The sequence below is a fragment of the Oncorhynchus mykiss genome, chromosome 4 (genome assembly GCF_057628025.1).
Source record: "Oncorhynchus mykiss isolate SJ-2025 chromosome 4, ASM5762802v1, whole genome shotgun sequence".
In the NCBI taxonomy this organism is placed as follows: Eukaryota; Metazoa; Chordata; class Actinopteri; order Salmoniformes; family Salmonidae; genus Oncorhynchus; species Oncorhynchus mykiss.
In genome coordinates this window covers 73,628,708-73,652,913 of record NC_143025.1, presented here as the reverse complement: position 1 = coordinate 73,652,913, position 24,206 = coordinate 73,628,708, and the positions used below count along the sequence as shown (strand labels likewise).

Here is a 24,206-nt window from a genome sequence, read left to right as displayed (position 1 = left end):
GAATGGTCTTTGTTTCTGGCCATATTGAGCATGTAATCAAAACGACAAATGCTGATGCTCCAGATACTCAACTAGTCTAAAGAAGGCCAGTTGTATTGCTTCTTTAATCAGACCAACAGTTTTCAGCTGTGCTAACATAATTGCAAAAGTGTTTTCTGATGATCAATTAGCCTTTTAAAATGATAAACTTGGATTAGCTAACACAACGTGGCATTGGAACACAGGAGTGATGGTTGCTGATAATGGGCCTCTGTACACATATGTAGATATTCCATAAAAAAATCAGACGTTTCCAGCTTCAATAGTCATTTACAACATTAACAATGTCTACACTGTATTTATGATACATTTTATGTTATTTTAATGGGCAGAAAATGTGCTTCTCTTTCAAAAACAATGACATTTTTAAGTGTTCCCAAACTTTTGAACGGTAGTGTATATCCTCCCACTGTGTGTATGTGCGTGCCAGGTGTGTCTACCTGGTGACAGATCTCCTCCCACTGGCGCTGCAGCAGCTGGAGGCGGTCCTGCAGGACTGTGAGGTCATCAGCACTGACCACACCCTCCAGAGAATCCCTCAGCAGGAACAGAGAGGTGAGGTCATCAGTCCAGCCATCCACATTGCTCTCTAACTCCTACACCACACAGAGAGATGATGGGTTAGACGTTAGAGAGAAAGGATACACACACATAAAGGTAATCTATCACACTCCCGATACAGCTCTTCAACTACTTAACATTAATTGAATGAGAGGTACACATGTCACGTCCTGACCATAGAAAGCTTCTATTTTCTATGGTACAGTAGGTCAGGGTGTGACTGGGGGGGTTGTTCTAGTTTATATTTTCTATGTGGGGTTCTAGGTTTATTTTCTATGTTGGTGATTTGTATGATTCCCAATTAGAGGCAGCTGGTTATCGTTGTCTCTAATTGGGGATCATACTTAAGTTTAAAAAAATCCACCTGTGGGTTATGGGATATTGTTTATGTTTAGTTGCCTGTTAGCACTGCATTGTTAGTCACATTTCGTTTATTCTTTATTTGTTTTGTCTTTGCTAAAGTTTCACTTTCTTCTTTAATAAATATGTGGAACTCTACGTACGCTGCGCCTTGGTCCGTTTATACAAACGATCGTGACAACACACAAACACAATAAATTAAACTAATATAAATGAATGCAGAGTAGGGCTGGGCGATATGGCCAAAATATCATACATATCATGGTATTTTTCAAATTTTGATGGTATTTGATGGTATTTCATGTTTTTGATTGATAAAAGTTCTACATTTGCTTTATGAGTACTGCGTGTCCCTAGGGTGGCAACACATTTATTCTAAATGATTTCAATGGGTCTTTCTCCATTCTGATTGTTTTATAATGTTCAATTCAACCTAAAGTAATTTCCTGCATTTCTATCCATTTCTGCATTCCCTGCACTCATTTCATATCATTTCCCCACTGCCACGATATGGACAAAAATACTAGGCCTTATTTTTAACCAAATGTTGCAATTGCGATTTAGATCAAAACACTTGGGTAAACTTTTGGAATCATGTAAATATAATGTTTATTAGTGATGTTCCGTGTTTCCTATGGGACCCTATAATCTTTGGCGACATTAAATCTTTGCCTATTCCTCTTTGATTTAGAAGATACTGTTGCACAAACAACATGCTGATTTAGGCCTCCACCAGCACTGGTATCAGGCCGTATTAGCCAGCTACGTTTGCTCTGACTCAGTACTTTTATTAGCTAGTTAGCTAGCGATTAGCATTAGTGGCTAACACGATTTAGCTTAACTTGCTAAGAAAATACAAACTAGCTGTTTGCTGATGTAAGAAACACAAACTAATATTGTAATTATAGAATGATTGTGAATTGAAATTGAGAACAACATCGTTGTCATCAAAATGGCCTGCATTGACCATGCAGACTGAACGAAAGTGTCTCGTGGTCAAGCAACAACAAATGCGCTCCTTGAGTGAAGGGGTGGGACTGTGTCTGTGTGGAAGCGGCGTGGAGAGAGACGTTGGTGAGATGGACGTTACACACTGCGAATCACATTTAACAAACCAAACATTCAAATACCGATATAGGAGGTAAAGTAAAAACCCAAACTGAGCCGTGCATCAATACCGGTATATAGTCAAATATGGTAACCGCCTAGCCCTAATGCAGAGCTGAGCAAATCTTTTTGGGTTTGAGAAGATTGTAACAAAATGTTATGAGCCTAGCCAACCTGAGCGTCACACAAGGCTAAAACAAGCTATCTAATCTGTTGTTTGAGCACCACTGCATCACCAGATGGTGCTGCGGGTGATGAGTCATAAAAGCCACAGAAAACACTAGGAGGACGCTTCTTAAAACACTTCAGCTGAAAACATGACAAAGGCTAAATGAACCATAAAAAATGATGTATGTATGAAGCACAGCATCTTAATAAGGGCTAGCATTTCCTCTTAGATGGAAACATAACCAACAACATTATCTTACAGTGTTAAATCTTAGGTGTAAAACAGGGAAATCTAACATTGTATCAAACCTTAATTGCTAAGACTGAACACAAAAAATAGGCAAGGACAGAATAAAAAATAAAATCTGTCTGAACCAAAACCAAAACAATACACAACACAAATATTAGCAACTAGGCTCAGGTCTTCCTTGCCAGTGTGTCAGCTATTTACTAACAGTTTGTGTTGCAGGTGGATTACGTTAACTTATTACATAATATGAAATTGCCTAACACACACACACAGAAAGCTGATGCCCTGGCAGAGGCTAGCCATGCTACTGGCCCTTCCCCCTAAGGAGTAGAGGTCATGTATGAAACATCACTGTGTGAGTACAGTGCACACAGCAAACAGAGCATCACTGTGTGAGTACAGTGCACACAGCAAACAGAGCATCACTGTGTGAGTACAGTGCACACAGCAAACAGAGCATCATTGTGTGAGTACAGTGCACACAGCAAACAGAGCATCACTGTGTGAGTACAGTGCACACAGCAAACAGAGTGTGATCTCAGTGTGTCTGCACAGATCAGAGATGGTCATGAAGCAGGGAACATGAAATACAACATGCAGTCCAAATCAGTCCTGCATTTTACATTTGTTTATTACTACATTGTGAAAACAAAGAGCTAGTTACACAGGCATCCCCAATATAACACCAAGCTAGTGATACACAGCAGACACAATGTTGTAATGTGGAATCTGAGGAATACGTGTCACTGTGTCGAGATTAGAAAGACGGCTGGAGCACTCTGGACAAATCCAGGAGTCTGTGTGTGTGTGTGTGTATCTCACCTTGCAGCGGACTTGCTCAGAGTGCAGCTCCTCATGGTTGTCTGGTAGAGGCAGGGACAGTTTCCTCTTAAAGGCCCTCAGCTTCTCCAAAGACGCAGCTATGCCCTTCTCACAGCGGCCCCAGTCCTACACACACATGAATACACACTCTTTAGAGATCGAGCACGGCACCTTCCAGTAGCTCTGATGCCACATACACTCTCAATGTCACACTCTCTCGCTCTCTCTCGCTCTCTGTCACCACTTGCCGGTGTTGCTGCTGTTACTGCGGATCTGTCTAGATTCAATAGCGCAGGAGTAGCAAAACAGTCTCCCTGCAGTAGCAGCAGTGATGGCGAGAGAGAGAGAGATAGAGAGAGACGTAGAATACACAACCATCTATCAACATAGTTAACAGACTACTGAGCAGTGTAACAATACAGCTACAGGCACTGACTAGCAATACCCAGGGCTAGAGTGAGATGGTAGAATTACACAAGCCAGAGAACCAATGTCATTAAAAGAACAGATGTTGAATTCATGGCCATGGTCAGAGATAAAATAATACTTAGAGCCAGAAGCAAAAGTAATATTTGAAGAAGAACCAGAATTCTCCAAAATAGAATAGCCGGAGCAGAGTACCTAGAGTGCCAGTGGCTAGCTATCTCTCTCAAGATCGAGTCATCACTCGAGGGATGGAGGGCGAGGGGTGAAGGAGGAGGAGGGAGAATATAGCCATCTTCCTTTACTAAAGCCTATAAACTGCGTCACATACGCAGCCCTCTTTAAAAAAAGACTGCTCTCTCAGCCCATAAAGTCTGCTTCTCTCCATGGCTTCATCTCTGATTATGTCTGAGTGACTGCACACTGCCTGGAGCCTGTCTCTGTGTGTATGTGTGTGTGTGTGTGTGTGTATGTGTGTATGTGTGAGTGTGTTGCGTGCGTGCGTGTGTGTGTATGTGCGTGTGCACGTGTGTGTGTGTATGTGTGTGTGTGTGAGCTCGCGCACATACTTTTACACTGCTGACACTCACTCACTATCTGTCTGCTGTTCCTTTTTCTATTCCTGGCAGTGGTTAGGCTGCACTCTGGACAGCATGCATAATAGATGTGATCATTTGGTTTCACTGTCCTGCATTTTAAAACAGCCCTGCTCCTCATTAGTCTTCATACTGTAAGTACTGAAGACCCCCAGGCCCTCTTTCATATGACCTTTATACTGCTGGCTGCATACAGGATCAGCTGCTAGCTTAGCATATGATGCTAATTCATATTCTGATCAAATAAAGAGGTTGAACTAACATGCATACCAATGCAATGAAGCAATATCATATATACATTGCATCCCAATGTGATGCAGCAATAGAGATCCATGCAATAGAATATCAGGTAAAATGTAAGCTCTGGTTCAAACTAGGTGATCCAAAAATAGACATACTCTGTCATCATACTGGCAATGGAGAGAAATAAACAATGGTGCTGGCTCCTGCTGAAGCAGACTAGCACCCGGACTGGTGATAAACTGCTACAACCCAATCATGCCTGGCAAGGAATCTACTGTACAGCATATGGTTTCAGTCTGGGTACATGACAAGCACTTGGAAAGCTTAGTCACAGAACACTCAGATATAGAGATGTGTTGTGTAGAACAGACTTGATTCTTGATCATGTAAAATAGGCAATCAAGGCAATCTGGAAGGTGACAGAGGAATGTCTAAACATTACACCCAACTGAATAAACAACAATGTCCCATGCAGGCAGTTTGGTTATGTGTTTATGTGTTGGTTGTGTGTTGGTTATTGGTTGAGTGTAGGTTGTGTGTTGGCTGCGGGTTAGTTGTGTGTTGGTTTTGTGTTGGTTGTGGTTTGTTGTATTTTGGTTGTGGTTTGGTGGTTGTGTTGGTTGAGTGTTAGTTGTGATTGGTTTTGTGTAGGTTGTGGTTTGTTGTATTTTGGTTGTGGTTTGGTGGTTTGTGTTGGTTGAGTGTTAGTTGTGGATGGGTTGTGTGTTTTTTAGGCAGGGGGGGTAGACCAGCTTTAATATTGCAGATCGATTGTAGGTTCTATACATTTTTGAATCAATTCTAATCCCCCTTAGTTTTTTTTTATTATAATTTTTTATTTTCTCAAAACTTCCCCCCCTACCCTAATTGGAGTAAACTAACGGACAACTATACTTCTATTGCTACTTAGAGCTATTTCGCTCATATAAGCAAAGTACATAAAGGTGTTCTGCAGGGGTCGATTCTAGGACCAGTTCTTTTCACTATTTCTATTTATATTGAAGTTTTATATTTTATATACACTGAACAAAAATATAAACGCAACATGCAACAATTTCAAAGATTTTACTGAGCTACAATTCATAAAAGGAAATCAGTCAATTGAAATAAATTCATGAGGCCATAATACAGTTGAAGTCGGATGTTTACATACACTTAGGTTGGAGTCATTAAGACTCGTTTTTCAACCATTCCACAAAATTTCAACCACTCCACAAATTTCAAAACTATAGTTTGGGCAAATCGGTTAGGACATCTACTTTGTGCATGACAAAAGTAATTTTTCAAACAATTGTTTACAAACAGATTATATAACTTATAATTCACTGTATCACAATTCCAGTGGGTCAGAAGTTTACATACACTATGTGCCTTTAAACAGCTTGGAAAATTCCAGAAAATGATGTCATGGTTTTAGAAGCTTCTGATGGGCTAATTGACATCATTTGAGTGAATTGGAGGTGTACCTGTATTTCAAGGCCTACCTTCAAACGCAGTGCCTCTTTGCTTGACACCATGGGAAAATCAAAAGAAATCAGCCAGAAAACAAATTGTAGACCTCCACAAATTTGGTTCATCCTTGGGAGCAATTTCCAAATGCCTGTAGGTACCACGTTCATCTGTACAAACAATAGTACGCAAGTGTAAACACCAAGGGACCATGCAGCCGTCATACCACTCAGGAAGGAGAAGCGTTCTGTCTCCTAGAGATGAACGTACTTTGGTGCGAGAAGTGCAAATGAATCCCAGAACAACAGCAAAGGACCTTGTGAAGATGCTGGAGGAAACAGGTACAAAAGTATCTATATCCAAAGTAAAACTAGTCCTATATCGACATAACCTGAAAGGCCGCACAGCAAGGAAGTAGCCACTGCTCAAAAACCGCCATAAAAAAGCCAGACTACAGTTTGCAACTGCACATGGGGACAAAGATCATACTTTTTGGAGAAATGTCCTCTGGTCTGATGAAACAAAAGTAGAACTGTTTGGCCATAATGACCATTGTTATGTTTGGAGGAAAAAGGGGGAGGCTTGCAAGCCAAAGAACACCATCCCAACCGTGAAACACCGGGGTGGCAGCATCATGTTGTAGGGGTGATTTGCTGCAGGAGGGACTGATGCACTTCACAAAATAGATGGCATCACGAGGTAAGAGAATTTCTGAATATATTGAAGCAACATCTCAAGACATCAGTCAGGAAGTTAAAGCTTGGTCGCAAATGGTTCTTCCAAATGGACAATGACCACAAGCATACTTCCAAAGCTGTGGGAAAATGGCTTAAGGACAACAATTTCAAGGTTTTGGAGTGGCCATCACAAAGCCCTGACCTCAATCCTATAGAAAATGTGTGGACAGAAATGAAAAAGCGTCTTCGAGCAAGGAGGCCTACAAACCTGACTCAGTTACACCAGCTCTGTCAGGAGAAATAGGCCAAAATTCACCCAAATGATTGTGGGAAACGTTTGGAAGGCTACGCAAAACATTTGACCCAAGTTATACAATTTAAAGGCAATGCTACTAAATACTAACTGAGTGTATGTAAACTTCTGACCCACTGGGAATGTGATGAAAGAAATAAAAGCTGAAATAAATAATTCTCTACTATTATTCTGACATTTCACATTCTTAAAATAAGTGGTGATCCTAACTGACCTAAGACAGGGAATTTTTACTTTGATTAAATGTCAGGAATTGTGAAAAACTGAGTTTAAATGTATTTGGCTAAGGTGTATGTAAACTTCCGACTTCAACTGTATACGGATTTCACATGACTGGGAATATAGATATAAAAAAGGTAGAACTGGGACATTTTCAACTTCCAGGAATTGTGCACAGATCGTTGCAACATGGGGCCGTGCATTATCATGCTGAAACATGGGCCTCCGGATCTCATCACGGTATCTCTGTGCATTCAAATTGCCATAGATAAAATGCAATTGTGTTCGTTGTCTGTAGCTTATGCCTGCCCATACCATAACCCCACCGCCACCATGGGGCACTCTGTTCACATCAGCAAACTGCTCGCCCACACGACACCATACTTCCATCTGCCCGGTACAGTTGAAACCGGGATTCATCCGTGAAGAGCACACTTCTCCAGCGTGCCAGTGGCCATCAAAGGTGAGCATTTGCCCACTGGTTACGATCCTGGTGAGGACGACAGCACGCAGATGAGCTTCCATGAAACGGTTTCTGACAGTTTGTGCAGAAATTCTTTGGTTGTGCAAACCCACAGTTTTATCAGCTGTCCAGGTGGCTGGTCTCAGACGATCCTGCAGGTGAAGAAGCTGCATGAGGAGGTCCTGGGCTGGCGTGGTTACACATGGTGTTCGGTTGTCAGACCAGTTGGACATACTACCGTTTTTTTTTTTTATGACATTGGAGGCGGCTTATGGTAGAGAAGTTAACATTCAATTATCTGGCAACAGGTCTGGTGGACATTCCTGCTGTTAGCATGCCAATTGCACACTCCCTCAAAACTTGAGACATCTGTGGCATAGTGTTGTGTGACAAAACTGCACATTTTAAAGTGGCCTTTTATTGTCCCCAGCAGAAGGTGGACCTATGTAATGATCATGCTGTTTAATCAACTTCTTGATATGCCACACCTGTCAGGTGGATGGATTATCTTGGCAAATGATATATGCTCACTAACAGAGATATAAAAACATTTGTGTACAACATTTTAGAGAAATACGCTTTTTTGTGCAACATTTCTGGGATCTTTTATTTCAGCTCATTAAACATTGGACCAACACTTGACATGTTCCGTTTATATTTCAGTTCATTGTACATGCAGATTATATTATTTGGTAGCACTTACCCTGACTACTGACCTGGCTGTGACAAGGCTACAGTCCCATTACCCTGACTACTGACCTGGCTGTGACAAGAATACAGTCCCATTACCCTGACTACTGACCTGGCTGTGACAAGGCTACAGTCCCATTACCCTGACTACTGACCTGGCTGTGACAAGGCTACAGTGCCATTACCCTGACTACTGACCTGGCTGTGACAAGGCTACAGTTCCATTACCCTGACTACTGACCTGGCTGTGACAAGGCTACAGTCCCACTACCCTGACTACTGACCTGGCTGTGACAAGGCTACAGTTCCATTACCCTGACTACTGACCTGGCTGTGACAAAGCTACAGTCCCATTTTGAAGCTGTGCAGGAAGCATAACTTGTGGTTAATATGGGCAAAACTAAATACATGTTGTTTTCAAGTTCTTGTAAGACTGTTTCAGATGAATTACATCTTCACTCATCAGATGATTCTATAATCTCTGCATACAAATACCTTGGTATTTAGATTGACAATGATTTATTGTTTAAAAAGCATACGAATGAGCTTGTTAACAAATTAAGATTTAAAGTGGGCTTTTTTTTACAGAAACAAATCTTGTCTCTCTCTAGTCAGCAGGAAGAATATTGTGCAGTCAACCTTTCTACCTGGTCTTGAGAACAGTGATACTATTTATCAAAGTGCAGCTGCCACTACTCTTAAACCCCTGGATGCTGTTTCTCATAGAGCCTTTTGTGTTATCACAGGATACAGTTGTATTACTCATCACTGTATTCTTTACCAAAAGGTTGTCTTGTCCCCTTTGAAGTCACGTAGATCACATCATTACGCTATTTTTGTTTACAAAGCCCTGCTCCACAAGTTTCCGACTTACCGAACTTCGATATTAAGATTTATAATTACAAGTTATCAAACAGGGTTGGTTAACTCTGGAGACTCCTTTGGCTAAGAGAGTGGACAGAGGAATGTTATAATGAAGAATGAGTTTGTTTTAGTTGATTGTGTTTAGTGTTTTGTACATATTTATGTTTGTCTGTGCAATTTGTGTTGTGCTGTATATGACTTGTTTTATAGTGTATACAATTTTTTTGTTCTATGAAATTGTATATGCAGGGCTCCCTTAAAACTCCCTGCTAAAAAAGGTAAAATCTATATTTGAATCCTACTTTCCTCTTTCTTCAAGTGCTGTATTTTCACCCACAGCGCTCAATCCATCATTCATTTTATTCCAACCCTCCGATGTCCACAGATGAACCCATCGTTCCCAGTATAATTCCATTTTGCTATTTACTTTTGCAATACATCCCTCCAAAATGTCCTCCAATATTACCCTAAAAATAAATACAGTGCCTTGCGAAAGTATTCGGCCCCCTTGAACTTTGCGACCTTTTGCCACATTTCAGGCTTCAAACATAAAGATATAAAACTGTATTTTTTTGTGAAGAATCAACAACAAGTGGGACACAATCATGAAGTGGAACGACATTTATTGGATATTTCAAACTTTTTTAACAAATCAAAAACTGAAAAATTGGGCGTGCAAAATAATTCAGCCCCTTTACTTTCAGTGCAGCAAACTCTCTCCAGAAGTTCAGTGAGGATCTCTGAATGATCCAATGTTGACCTAAATGACTAATGATGATAAATACAATCCACCTGTGTCTAATCAAGTCTCCGTATAAATGCACCTGCACTGTGATAGTCTCAGAGGTCCGTTAAAAGCGCAGAGAGCATCATGAAGAACAAGGAACACACCAGGCAGGTCCGAGATACTGTTGTGAAGAAGTTTAAAGCTGGATTTGGATACAAAAAGATTTCCCAAGCTTTAAACATCCCAAGGAGCACTGTGCAAGCGATAATATTGAAATGGAAGGAGTATCAGACCACTGCAAATCTACCAAGACCTGGCCGTCCCTCTAAACTTTCAGCTCATACAAGGAGAAGACTGATCAGAGATGATCACGATGATCACTCTGGATGAACTGCAGAGATCTACAGCTGAGGTGGGAGACTCTGTCCATAGGACAACAATCAGTCGTATATTGCACAAATCTGGCCTTTATGGAAGAGTGGCAAGAAGAAAGCCATTTCTTAAAGATATCCATAAAAAGTGTTGTTTAAAGTTTGCCACAAGCCACCTGGGAGACCCACCAAACATGTGGAAGAAGGTGCTTTGGTCAGATGAAACCAAAATTGAACTTTTTGGCAACAATGCAAAACGTTATGTTTGGCGTAAAAGCAACACAGCTCATCACACTGAACACACCATCCCCACTGTCAAACATGGTGGTGGCAGCATCATGGTTTGGGCCTGATTTTCTTCAGCAGGGACAGGGAAGATGGTTAAAATTGATGGGAAGATGGATGGAGCCAAATGCAGGACCATTCTGGAAGAAAACCTGATGGAGTCTGCAAAAGACCTGAGACTGGGACGGAGATTTGTCTTCCAACAAGACAATGATCCAAAACATAAAGCAAAATCTACAATGGAATGGTTCAAAAATAAACATATCCAGGTGTTAGAATGGCCAAGTCAAAGTCCAGACCTGAATCCAATCGAGAATCTGTGGAAAGAACTGAAAACTGCTGTTCACAAATGCTCTCCATCCAACCTCACTGAGCTCGAGCTGTTTTGCAAGGAGGAGTGGGAAAAAAATTTCAGTCTCTCGATGTGCAAAACTGATAGAGACATACCCCAAGCGACTTACAGCTGTTATCGCAGCAAAAGGTGGCGCTACAAAGTATTAACTTAAGGGGGCTGAATAATTTTGCACGCCCAATTTTCAGTTTTTGATTTGTTCAAAAAGTTTGAAATATCCAATAAATGTCGTTCCACTTCATGATTGTGTCCCACTTGTTGTTGATTCTTCACAAAAAATACAGTTTTATATCTTTATGTTTGAAGCCTGAAATGTGGCAAAAGGTCGCAAAGTTCAAGGGGGCCGAATACTTTCGCAAGGCACTGTACTTTACCCAAAAGTATACTGATATTTCCCCTTGACTGATGGTGATTTTTCAGATCCCCTAACAATACAGTTTGCAGGTCCATCTGAACCACGATATTATGTTCATTCCTGGAACTAGCTCCAAAATCGAGCCACCGATGGACAGTACCAGAAAGAAAACACAATTTATTGTGGCAGGCAGCTCAATGCTGACTGTTCAATGAGCCATATATTAAGCATTATTTTTGTAGCAAGTATTTTATATAAAAGCAAACAGATTGATGTATCAATTGTTGTTTAAAATGTCCGTTCATAGACCCGATGCCAAGGTATTGGGACATCAAAAACATGTTCTAACAATTCAATGGCCATAATAACTAGGTATGTTGGTTGTGTGCTGGTTAAATGTAGGTTATGTGCTGGTTGTGGGTTGGTTGTGTGTTGGCTGTGGGTTAGTTGTGTGTTGGTTGTGTGTTGGTTGTGTGTTCGTTGTGGGTTGTGTGTTGATTTTGGGTTGGTTGAGTGTTGGCTGTGGGTTGGTTGTGGTTGGGTTGTGGTTGAGTTGTGTGTTGGTTGTGGTTTGGTTTTGTGTTGGTTGTGTGGTGCATATAGTTTGGTTGTGTGGTGGTTGTGGTTTGGTTGTGTGTTGGTTGTGGAATGACAGACCTTGAGCAAGCTTAGCAGCTCTCTCTTCTGTTCGTCCAATCGGATGTTGGCATGTCTCCAGCACTCCTGCATGTCCATCAGCTCTGTCTGCAGGGCTGACTCCGCCCTGGCGTCAGCTGACAGGAGCAGGCTCCGCCCCGCCTCCACTGCCAGGATGTAGCCACCCTGCTGCCTCTGGAGCACACGCTCCCTCAACTAGGGGGAGAAGGTTTGGGTTTACTGTCTTTATTGTGGGAAATATACACTGCTCAAAAAAATAAAGGGAACACTTAAACAACACAATGTAACTCCAAGTCAATCACACTTTTGTGAAATCAAACTGTCCACTTAGGAAGCAACACTGATTGACAATAAATTTCACATGCTGTTGTGCAAATGGAATAGACAGCAGGTGGAAATTATAGGCAATTAGCAAGACACCCCGAATAAAGGAGTGGTTATGCAGGTGGTGACCACAGACCACTTCTCAGTTCCTATGATCCTGGCTGATGTTTTGGTCACTTTTGAAGCAAGCCACAAATGTGCATGTGTCTGCTCAAACGGTCAGAAACAGACTCCATGAGGGTGGGGGGCCCAACACCGTATGAGGGCCCAACGTCCACAGGTGGGGGTTGTGCTTACAGCCCAACACCGTGCAGGACGTTTGGCATTTGCCAGAGAACACCAAGATTGGCAAATTTGCCACTGGCGCCCTGTGCTCTTCACAGATGAAAGCAGGTTCACACTGAGCACATGTGACAGACGTGACAGAGTCTGGAGACGCCGTGGAGAACGTTCTGCTGCCTGCAACATCCTCCAGCATGACCGGTTTGGCGGTGTGTCAGTCATGGTGTGGGGTGGCATTTCTTTGGGGGGCCGCACAGCCCTCCATGTGCTCGCCAGAGGTAGCCTGACTGCCATTAGGTACCGAGTTGAGATCCTCAGACCCCTTGTGAGACCATATACTGGTGCGGTTGGCCCTGGGTTCCTCCTAATGCAAGACAATGCTAGACCTCATGTGGCTGATGTGTGTCAGCAGTTCCTACAAGAGGAAGGCATTGATGCTATGGACTGGCCCGCCCGTTCCCCAGACCTGAATCCAATTGAGCACATCTGGGACATCATGTCTCGCTCCATCATGTGTTGCACCACAGACTGTCCAGGAGTTGGCGGATGCTTTAGTCCAGGTCTGGGAGGAGATCCCTCAGGAGACCATCCGCCACCTCATCAGGAGCATGCCCAGGCCTTGTAGGGAGGTCATACAGGCACGTGGAGGCCACACACACTACTGAGCCTCAGTTTGACTTGTTTTAAGGACATTACATCAAAGTTGGATCAGCCTGTAGTGTGGTTTTCCACTTTAATTTTGAGTGTGACTCCAAATCCATGGGTTGATAAATTTGATTTCCATTGATAATTTTTGTGTGATTTTGTTGTCAGCACATTCAACTATGTAAAGAAAAAAGTATTCATTCAGATCTAGGATGTGTTATTTTAGTGTTCCCTTTACTTTTTTGAGCAGTGTATAATGAAATTATATGGAATTTATATTTATTGTCCAGTCTATGTGTTATTACACTGACTACATTGTTAAACCTCAGCAATACAAAAACATTGTGTGAACACTGAAACGCTTATAACTTTTATTGAAGCTTTTTGCCAGTTACAGGTCACAATATACTACATAGAGAAGTATGTCTATTTCACCCACCTGTATCTGGTCCAACATGGTCCTGGCCTCTTGTAAGGCCACCGCCTCTCCCTGTTGATGCACTTCCGGGTCGCGAGACACTTCCTGTAGCCATCGCCGCAGCTTCTCCGCCATCTCCCTGTAGCGCTGCCATTGGCGGACCAGGCTGTCAATTATCCCTCTCCTTTGCTGGGCCCGCCTCACAACACCCTGCCATTGGTTACCCAGCAGAGCCAGTTTCAGGCTGAAGTCATCCCTGCAGGAAAAAGAGAGAGATTTACCCCAAATAAACCATTGTGTGTGTGTGTGTGTGTGTGTGTGTGTGTGTGTGTGTGTGTGTGTGTTTGTTTGTGTGTGTTCCTTACCTGTTGTCCACCTGTCCCTGGTCCAGCAGGCGATGGCCGTCACTGATGATGGAGTAGAGAATCTGCTGCCTGCTGAACATTTCTGTCTGGAACAACTATACAGAAACATTTACAGAGATCAACATACCGGTACAGAGAAACAGCTTACACGCCTATACACCCCCTGCACCTAACCTTTCTCCTGACCGCCCCCCCCACACACTCCTCTCACCTCCCTCCCTCCTCCTATCCTCACCTCGTGGTCTCTCTGCTGCTCCAGCAGGCTGTGGTAGTTCCCAGAGGTGTCAGCGGCCAGCTTTTGTTCCGTCTGGGACAAGAAGTCCATCCAGTCCTCACACTTCTGCAGGAAGCTCTGCTGCTGCAGCAACACCGCCTGCAGCTTACTGAGGAGGGAGACACAAGATACACACAGTCACACAGCAGATTGTAACACCTTTATCCATCCTGTGGAACAATAACAACATAATGAACATGCAACATGGAGTTCTTGTTTTTCAACCTACATCATATCGTTAGTAATTTAGGGTAACACACAATGAGATAGGAATGGCTTGATAAGTGCAATGCATGTGTAACTATTGTTCTGTATGTGAAGACGTTAATGAAGCTACCTGAATCTCTCAGTCAGGTGTGCAGAGTGGGTGGTCCAGGCTCTGTTGAGGCTCTGGAGGCGTTTGATCTCTCTGTCGTTCAGGGGCAGTCTGTAGGCCAGCTCGTTCACACGCTCTAGATCAGGAGAATGGCTGCTCAACTGACACATCTGGCTCTGGAGAGGGAGGAAGGGATTTGTTCTGAATTTATAGTACAGTAGAGGCAATATAGAAGCAATTGAAGCAATAGGGTTATCAAGGATTCAACAGAGGTTCAGCTCAGTTTTCAGACATGTTTACCTTAAGTTTTTCCATGCGCTTCTGTATGACAGTGTGGTCCGGTGTTTCGACTGGGTCGGACTCCCTCAGAACCTCTTCAGCCTCCTCAGCCTGACAGGTCAGAGAGTCCAACTGCTCTTTAAAACGCTCACAGTCATCAGCTCCACACTAGAGAGAGGGAGAAATAGAGGGGGTACAAAAGTATGAATCTACTGTATATATTGTACATTAAGGGTGTTTGGACATGTGTACGTGTGTACACTGCTCTACAGTGTGCTTGTGACACTGTAGCACAGATGACCCACCTGCAGTACTTCCTGCTGCCTGTGCAGGGCGTGTTCCAGCGTTGCTAGGCGATGTGTGAGTGACAGGCAGTCTGATTGGAGGGCTGCCATGGAGGAGGCATCAACCTGAGTCTTTAGCTGTTCCCCCAGCTGCTGCAGCTGTAGTAGAGACTGTTGTACTGTTGCCTGGGCACCCAGCAACTCCTACACAACAACAACAACAACACAGCTATGAGGATTGAAATTGGAGGACAAAATACTGTGAATGTGGTTCTGTAAGAGTAAGGTCAGAGGGCAAAATACTGTGAATGTGGTTCTGTAAGAGTAAGGTCAGAGGGCAAAATACTGTGAACGTGGTTCTGTAAGAGTAAGGTCAGAGGGCAAAATACTGTGAACGTGGTTCTGTAAGAGTAAGGTCAGAGGGCAAAATACTGTGAATGTGGTTCTGTAAGAGTAAGGTCAGAGGGCAAAATACTGTGAATGTGGTTCTGTAAGAGTAAGGTCAGAGGGCAAAATACTGTGAACGTGGTTCTGTAAGAGTAAGGTCAGAGGGCAAAATACTGTGAACGTGGTTCTGTAAGAGTAAGGTCAGAGGGCAAAATACTGTGAACGTGGTTCTGTAAGAGTAAGGTCAAAGGGCAAAATGGAATAGCATCACTAAACGATAGAGGGCTTTTCTTCTCTGAAAGACAAGTTACTATTACTGTCCTCCATGCTTGGCAACTGAAACCCTTTTCTACATCTTCACTGTGGAGTTTCTATCATTTAAACACGGAAAATAAACCGTTTTCTACTGTACTGTGTATCACCAGCCCTGCCAGCCTCCCTCACTCTGTTAGGCCTGCAGTCTGAAAGGTCTTTTGTCATGGTGCGCTGGGTCTGTATTCAGACACACTGGGTGTAATTTGGCCCACCTACCGAAGGGATAGGGCCTTCGGTACTTCTTTGAAACATGCTGACAGGCCGTTTCTATGCTTATTCACATGAGAGCAAGGCTGCATTCTTCACTAAAAGCTAGGCTTTCAAAACTGTAATGTATATCTAAGGAAAACTGCTGTGTGGCAGATCGTCTCTAAGTTTATCTTGCCGATTCACCCTCTGAATGACCCAAATACAAAATCCATGTTTCAAATGTCTCAAAGCTTAAAAATCCTTCTTTAACTTGTCTCCTTCCGTTCATCTACACTGGTTGAAGTGGATTTAACAAGTGACATCAATAAGGGATCATAACTTTCACCTGGATTCACCTGTCAGTCTATGTCATAGAAAGAAAAGGCATAATGTTTTGTATGCTCAGTGTATGTCATTTAGGTGCATTCATTGCTTACACTGCAGTCTCTAATCCACGCGTTGCTTTCCTCTTCCGTGACGTCTCTGTCGGTGGCACTCTTGAGCAGCCTGTCGGCCCTCTCCTCCTGTTTGTGTACAGCTGAGACACTCTGGTCATACAGCTCTGTGTAGCGCTGCCACAGACCCAGCAGAGCCTTGCTGCTCCTCAGCTGTTCTGAGATCTGCTCCAGCAGACCGTTCCACCTGAGACAGAGGAAGATAATAAGTTAGGATCTGAACTGGGAGCAGTTATGACACTGAAACGAAAAGAGTGTTGCACTTGCATCAAGTGTCACAGACTGTTCTAAGATAAGCAACCGTTACTGTGTATACTAAGTGATAACATTCCAGTGGGCCCCAGGAAGGGATCCAAATCCCCATTACCCTGCAGCCCTTCTTCAATGCCCACCTGATGTTGACGTCCCGCAGGGCTCCGTCCAGTGTGTCTGCCACAGACGGGTGGCACTCTGTCAGCAGCTGATGTGTGACAGAGCCAAACTTCCTCAGACTGCTCTCCTGCTTGTCTAACTCCTCCTGCAGGTTCTGAACAGGTACATAGCGCCGGGTCAATGACAAAGATAAAATACAGAGAATCTGTTCACTCTCTACAAACAAGTTATCAGGCTAAATGTTGTAATGCTATAACATGACAATTCAACAATCTGAAGTTAACTTCAATCTTGACCTCTTGCCTTCCTATGACAATCTTGCCTTCATTCTGCATAGGAATTTTTCTTCCATTTTTTTTCTTCAAAATGTTTCCCATGTTATTCCAACCTCAGGGTGTGTTGAGGTTGTATTTTAGTTGGGTTTTGGTTGTATTTTATTTGTGTTTTGGTTGTATTGTAGTTGTGTTTCGGTTGTCTCACCTCCAGGCTTTCCACCTGTTGCTGTACAGCCTCCAGGGAGCCTGTGAGCAGGTGTAGCCGGGACACGGAGTACCTCCCCTCCATCAGGTAACCGTTGATCTCCTCAGCAGCACGGCGGTACAGAGTCCACTGCTCCAGCACTGACCGCAGACTCACCTTCATCTGACCAATCTGGAGGGCCGGAGAGAGAGGACATTAAGTTCGACATTTTGTTTTTTTACTATTGTCAGGGAATTCTCTGAAAGCCATGGGGGTTAAATTGGGATTATAATGAAGTTAAGTCAGTTCAGACAGAAAACCTGAGTGTTTGCATCAGCTGATAGCAACTATGCTCTGGGGTTTCTTTGCTGCCATGCTGTTGCTGTAACATGCTGTAATTCACTATGCATTGTCTGTTTTCTGCTAGCCCGCCACCACGCCAGCCTCCACCTGTTTGGCTCTGCTCTTTTCCCAATAGGTTGGATTGGTATAAAGCTATACCGAGCTCACTGCCTGTACTTTGTTGTTATGGTAATGATTTCAGCATTGCTATGGCAGTGAGCTACCCCGAAGCTGCAGAGTCTACCGCCAAGACCTAAAGTATTGTAATTGACTTTCTAATAAATGGTTAAACAAATACTTGGTGTTTTCTGTCTGAATTGAGGTTAGATTTGGATATGGTACTCTAGGCAGTGAAACTGTTCCTAAAATGTAAACAAAATCTGTCAGATTAATTGTGTGAGTGTCATGGCATCAGTCTGGAGAATTGTCTATAAACCCACCATATTGTCCAGGTTGGCCCAGGACTGGTTCAACCCTTTAAGGGTCTCCATAACAACAGAGCAGGCCTGCCCCCTCTTTTCCTGGATGAGTCCGCTCCCTCTCTCTTCAGCTTTCTCCAAATCCTTCTCTTTCTCCTTCACTAACTCTTCCAACTCCTGAGCAAGAGAAAGAGAGGGAATAGAAAGATAAACAACATAAGAAAACAAATATTATAGATGAATTAGAACTGATCTGAGGTTAGAAAACTTACTGCGAAGAGAATATTTGCTTGTAGGTTTAATGGGAAATTGTGAATGGTGTTAATGCTGTATCTCTGTCCCTACCTGACAGTCTTTGAGTGCATTCTGCACCGATGCTACGTCATCTATCCTGTGTCTCTTCTTCAGTTTGTCTTCTTGCAGGGTCAGCCAGGTCTTCAGGGCCTGAACACCATTCTCATGCTCCATCCAGCCCTCCAACAGGCCTTCCAACAGCTGGATCTGGGGTACACACACAGCGACATGTCACACAACAAGAACAACAACTGCCATCAATGTCTGAAAGGCAAAGCATGAACTTGAGAGATCGGCGCATAGATCGTTGACTTGTCTTTCACCTAAATCTTGTTGTTCTGGCTATCAAAAAGTGGGGCTATCAAACAGTTACTGATGACATCTATCCAAAAGGTGTGGGGGAGGCTTTCAGAAACATAATTCCTCCAGACCAATGGGGGAGGGGGGGGGGGGGGTAGCTACCTTCTCAATGATGAGGCCTTGCAGTATCTGCCAGCGGCGGTTCATGGCTCCCAGGCGCTCGGCGAAGTCGGTCTTGTCGCTGCGCTTCCCCTCCACATCTTGACTACTGATCTGGAGCACCGACTGGTTGACGAAGTCCACCGTCAGCTGTTTACATGTCAGGTCTATACTGAACCCCTGGAGAGACAGACAGGGGAATGGGAGAGGGGAGGTGAGAGAAAGAGATGGGAGGGAGATAGAGGAGGGTGGGGGAGAGAGAGAGATGGGAGAGAGAGATAAGAGGGAGCGAGAGAGAGATGGAAGGGAGAGAGAGTGGGTAGATGTGGGAAAGTATAGAGACCGGACACATCGAGTAATGGGAGAGAGAGGGACAGCAGAGACAGAAAAAGGGTGAACGATAATAAAGGAGAGAGAGAGAGAGAGTGAAATTGTCAAAACACTCATTTAAATCATTACAATGATGCTCTGATTTTGTTTTAGCAATGTCTCTGAGAGGAGTACCTCTACTACACTATCTCACCTTGTACTTCTGTAGGTAGTCCTGAACAACCTCTGACCCCACTGCTCCCATGATCCTCTGCTGGTCCTCCGCTATCACGTTCTCCATGAGAGAGATCCAGCTCATCAGCTCTGTGATGGCGTGACGCGACGCCAGCTTCTCCATCTGCAGCTGCAGGCACAAACACAAGGCAACGTCATGTCTCCATTTCCCAGTTCTCAGTGGACTGACACCACAGACACCACAGACACCACAGCAGGAGGCATTTCTTTAGTTATAACATTCCTAACTTATGAATTAGTTACAAAATGTGTTACTCTACATATTAAGCTAAACAATGGCAGCAAGTTAACAAACTTTAGACTGATCCCATACCTGGTGTAGTTTTTCCTGTACCACTGGGATGCGGGTGAACAGCTCAGCCCACTGGGTGTCCACCTGGGCCAGAGCTGATCTCAGACCAGCCGTGTCCACCCTCTTCAGCCGCAGCAGCTGGTTGCCTGTACTCAGCACTGAGGAGCGCAGAGACGACTTAGCATCCACCTCCTTAGAGAACTCCTACAGGGGGAGAGAAAGAGAGAGTGAGGGGGAGGTGAGCTTTCATTCCTTTTGTTAGATCATTGCACATGTTGGTGTAAAGAACACGAATGCACATAGGACCCAGAGGTTTTCTTGGTCAGCTGACGTGACCAAGAAAAAGCTTGTTCTATCTACAGCATACATTTCTCTGGGATATGTGTAGACCTATCTATCTGGTGTAACTTGAGGTCTCTCAGTCTCACTCACCAGGAAGGCATACAGGTGATCTCTGACCGTCTCCAGCTCCTGAGGTACGGTCACAGACTGTGTGGTCCAGAACTCCAGACGGTCCAGAGCTGACCGCAACCACTGACTCAACTCTGCTGACTCACTCTGGTACCTGTAAGGTCACATGATATAACAGCAGCAAATGTTTAGCTCTGGGATTAGTGTTTCATGTTTAGTTCTGGGATTAGTGTTTCATGTTTAGTTCTGGGATTAGTGTTTCATGTTTAGTTCTGGGATTAGTGTTTTGTGTTTAGTTCTGGGATTAGTGTTTCATGTTTAGTTCTGGGATTAGTGTTTCATGTTTAGTTCTGGGATTAGTGTTTCATGTTTAGTTCTGGGATTAGTGTTTCATGTTTAGTTCTGGGATTAGTGTTTCATGTTTAGTTCTGGGATTAGTGTTTCATGTTTAGTTCTGGGATGAGTGTATCATGTTTAGTTCTGGGATTAGTGTTTCATGTTAAGTTCTACAATTCTATTTAAATAACGTACTTAGCTAGTCTGGACTCATACTGTAGTGTATCTTCAACCGTTGGCATACATGGTTAAAATTAGCAATATAATATACAGCATAGAAACACAACACAATGACAACTTCTATGATATACAGTATCTATTCAGCCTAAAACCTCGCAAAAACTGTAAACAAAACCCACTCTCCTCCTCTCCCCCACCCCCTCCCCTCTCCCCCTCTTCACTCTTCTCTCCCGCCTCCCCTCTCCCTCTCCTCTTCCCCTCTCCTCTGACCTGCTCCAATGTTTGAGGGTGGAATCGAAGCGGTGCAGCTCCTTGTTGACCTTGGTGGTGGAGCAGAGCCAGTGTTCCCCTAGCTGGGTGAGCTGGTTCTCCAGGTCTGAGCAACACACAGACAGCAGCAGCCTCTTCCCCTCTTCCATCACCTGATAGAGCTGGGGCTGGTGCTCTGTCAGGCTGGTCTTCAGACGCTATTGACGGGAAGGAGGAGAGGTGAGAGGTATGGAGATCAGAAAACAATGACCTGTAAGTCACAGTACCCAATACTAAGGTGTTTCAATACCATGTGCAACGAGAACACAAACATGTATACCTGGGGGACACCTGTACATGTATCCTTGGGGGAGATACATTGAATTCAGTTACGTTTTTAGTGATTTCCATTGCAACAAATAATCGGTCTTGTGCCAGGTCAATCAGTAGGTGTGTATGATGAGAGGTGTGTGCTGTGTACCTGGTAGAGAGTGATCCTGTCGCTGAGTCTCTCCTCTGTCTCCTCCACCAGGCCCACCGTAGGGATACTACACTCTACTGCCTCCAGCTGCCTGTACAGAGCCTGGTAGTCCTCCACCAGCATGCTCCACGACTGGGACAGACAACAGACAGACAGCAGACAGACAGACAACACAGAGAGAAAGGGGGGGGGGTTAATATTAGACTGTTCATCAAATCACTTTGCCATTCATCATTTCATCAATTTGTCGGTCTGTTAATTTATTGTTGTCATCTACTATGACTGACCTAGAGGGGGAAATTATTAAACAAATCAGTCACTCTCTCAGTTAACCTGACCATTCAGCTAGTCCACAGTCTCTCTCTCTCTCTCTCTCTCTCTCTCTCTCTCCCTCTCTCTCATGCTCACGCTCCCATCCATCCACATCCATCCAGCCACAAAAAAATATCGAACCAGTCCACCAAACCATCGAACCAGTCCACCAAACCAATTACCCAATCCCTCCTTCAGTAGCCAGTAACCATTCTCCTCTTGCTTCCCTAAGTAGCAACCAGGTACTGTGTGCTTCCACCATCCCACTCTTACCTCCAGTATTCCTTCCAGCTCGACCCCTCTACGGTGGGCCTGTTTGAGGACGTTGTTGGCCAGGGCCAGGGTCTCCTCCAGGACCTGGCTCTCCCTCTGGACCACCAGGCCGCTCACCTTACTGTAGAATGTCTGGGTCAGGATCATATGACACTCCAAACCCTGGAAAAACTCCTGGGGAGAGGAGAGGGTGGGAGGGTGAGAGAGAAAGAGAAAATGTGGTAGGACAAATGTCATGAATTGAGTGTGGAAAAATGCATTGTGACCTTAAAAATAAGCAACACTAAAGAACACCATGACGTTATTAGTATGTTCTGGACCCTGATATGACAATGTGACAGCCCACCCAATAATGTTTGAGTGTGGACATTTATTGTCAGCTTAACGTGTAATATCACCAAACTCTCTTTTTGAAGGCCCGACCTTGTGCTTGTCCAGGAGTATCTGCACTTCTATGACAGAGCCCACGGTCATCTTCTGGTCGGCGGCCATCTTGTCCTGTGCGGTGTCGACCAGGTCTGTGAGGTCATGCAGGGCACTCTCATACTGGGCCTTCAGAGACAGGCTGTGGTTCAAACTGCTACGCCTGGAGCCTACCATCAACACCAGCTCCTCGTAGGCATCCTATAGACATGGGTTACAGATAATACATCAAACATACCCTACACATCCTGGGTCAGATATCAGACTGGGTCAGATATCAGACTAATGTCTGTTCATGAAAAAGGACTGTGTTAAATGTGTGTGTGTGTGTGTGTGTGTGTGTGTGTGTGTGTGTGTGTGTGTGTGTGTGTGTGTATGTGTGTGTGTGTGTGTGTGTGTGTGTGTGTGTGTCTATTACTATCACTGTACCTCCATCTGTTTGGGTGCAGGCCTGTCTATGGCTCCAGCCGTCCTCTGCAGCAGCTGGTGTTTACTCTCACTGAGAGCTGTGAACAGCAGCCTCAGCTCCGTCTGGTGGAGAGGAGGCAGGAGAGATGGGGGTCAAAGGTTAGGAATGATGACAATGACAAATGGTAGACATGCCTTTATATCGCACGCACGCACACACACGCACAAACAAACAAACACAAACACACACATGCACAGTAGCTACCTGGAAGCCGGTGTGTTCCTGCAGTCGGTCTCTCATACAGTCACAGTGTTGCTCCAGGGTTTGGTCCAGCAGGCCCAGCCTCTCCTGCAGCCCATCCAAAGTGTCTTCCATCAGGGCCTGCTCCTCTCCTCCATACATCCTCCTCCCTCCTCCTGCTGCTCCACCTCCTCCTCCCAGCAGCTCCCTGCACTTGCTCATCTCCCCTGTCACCTCCCTCACCTCTTTACTCAGGCCCTGCAGAGGAAGAGGACAAGGAGAAGAGGTCAGCCAAAAGCCCAGTAATATAGTTCATAATACAGTATAGAGGGAATGTTCTCTGAATGTTCTCATATTATGTGTGTGGGGAGTATTGCTCCATAAAGTCTATTAGCTGGTTGGTTACTAGAACTGTAATGTGCTTGATTGCCTCTGCCTGTGGTTACCTCCAGGTTAGAGAGCTGTGTCTCAGTGTCCTCTGACAGCAGCACAGGACCAGAGAGGACGTTGTTCTCAGCACTGTCCAGCCAGGACGAAGCTGCAGACACAGCCGCATACAGCTCCTCCTGCACCAACACACCCCGGGGCACGTCCTGCTTATTGTCAGCAACGCCTTCTGGCTGTGGACGCACAACATAGGAGTCATGTTAACTAACTAACTAACTAACTAACTAACTAACTAACTAACTAACTAACTAACTAACTAACTAACTAACTAACTGTCTAACATATTTAAAGCTAGCACAGCCACATCATTTACTGGAGGTAGCTACTGTACGTTAATGTAACCAGAGAGGCCTAATTCATCACAGAAATAATCCTTCTCACTGAATCACAGTCAATCCATGTTTTCATGTACACATCCAGGAAACCTATATATTACTGGTTGACTGTATTACTTCCATCCTCATGTTATATACACCCAGTCGGTGTACGTGTATTACCTCTTGGGCTAGCCTCTCTAGAGTCTGGCTGCAGCCCTCCAACAGAGCCCTGGGGAAGTAAGGGTCTTGTCCCAGCGCCTCCCTCCTGAACACCACCCCTGGGCTGGACACACATGACCTGTGGAGCACCTGGGGAGAGGGGAAACAGGACTGTCAGATACTGACGTAATCTCACACCATAAGTTAGTACTGGTTACTGTACTTGGTTGGAATATGGTTTGTA

The 24,206-nt window shown here is 44.3% G+C and overlaps 1 protein-coding gene across 1 annotated transcript in view; it reads right to left on the bottom strand.

The window, feature by feature from the left end:
- The window catches only part of syne1a (spectrin repeat containing, nuclear envelope 1a), a 178,763-nt gene that overhangs the window by 34,479 nt on the left and 120,078 nt on the right, over positions 1-24,206 (bottom strand). Inside the window, 26 exon segments of the mRNA XM_090232997.1 lie at positions 480-635; positions 3,308-3,433; positions 11,992-12,186; positions 13,682-13,916; positions 14,026-14,120; positions 14,261-14,408; positions 14,637-14,791; positions 14,916-15,062; positions 15,200-15,382; positions 16,507-16,711; positions 16,917-17,050; positions 17,377-17,547; positions 18,138-18,293; positions 18,462-18,617; positions 18,873-19,049; positions 19,393-19,542; positions 19,747-19,929; positions 20,158-20,290; positions 20,923-21,119; positions 21,383-21,514; positions 21,968-22,141; positions 22,391-22,672; positions 22,820-22,921; positions 23,064-23,297; positions 23,486-23,659; positions 23,984-24,112. Coding sequence (XP_090089123.1) covers positions 480-635; positions 3,308-3,433; positions 11,992-12,186; positions 13,682-13,916; positions 14,026-14,120; positions 14,261-14,408; positions 14,637-14,791; positions 14,916-15,062; positions 15,200-15,382; positions 16,507-16,711; positions 16,917-17,050; positions 17,377-17,547; positions 18,138-18,293; positions 18,462-18,617; positions 18,873-19,049; positions 19,393-19,542; positions 19,747-19,929; positions 20,158-20,290; positions 20,923-21,119; positions 21,383-21,514; positions 21,968-22,141; positions 22,391-22,672; positions 22,820-22,921; positions 23,064-23,297; positions 23,486-23,659; positions 23,984-24,112 — 4,329 coding nt within the window.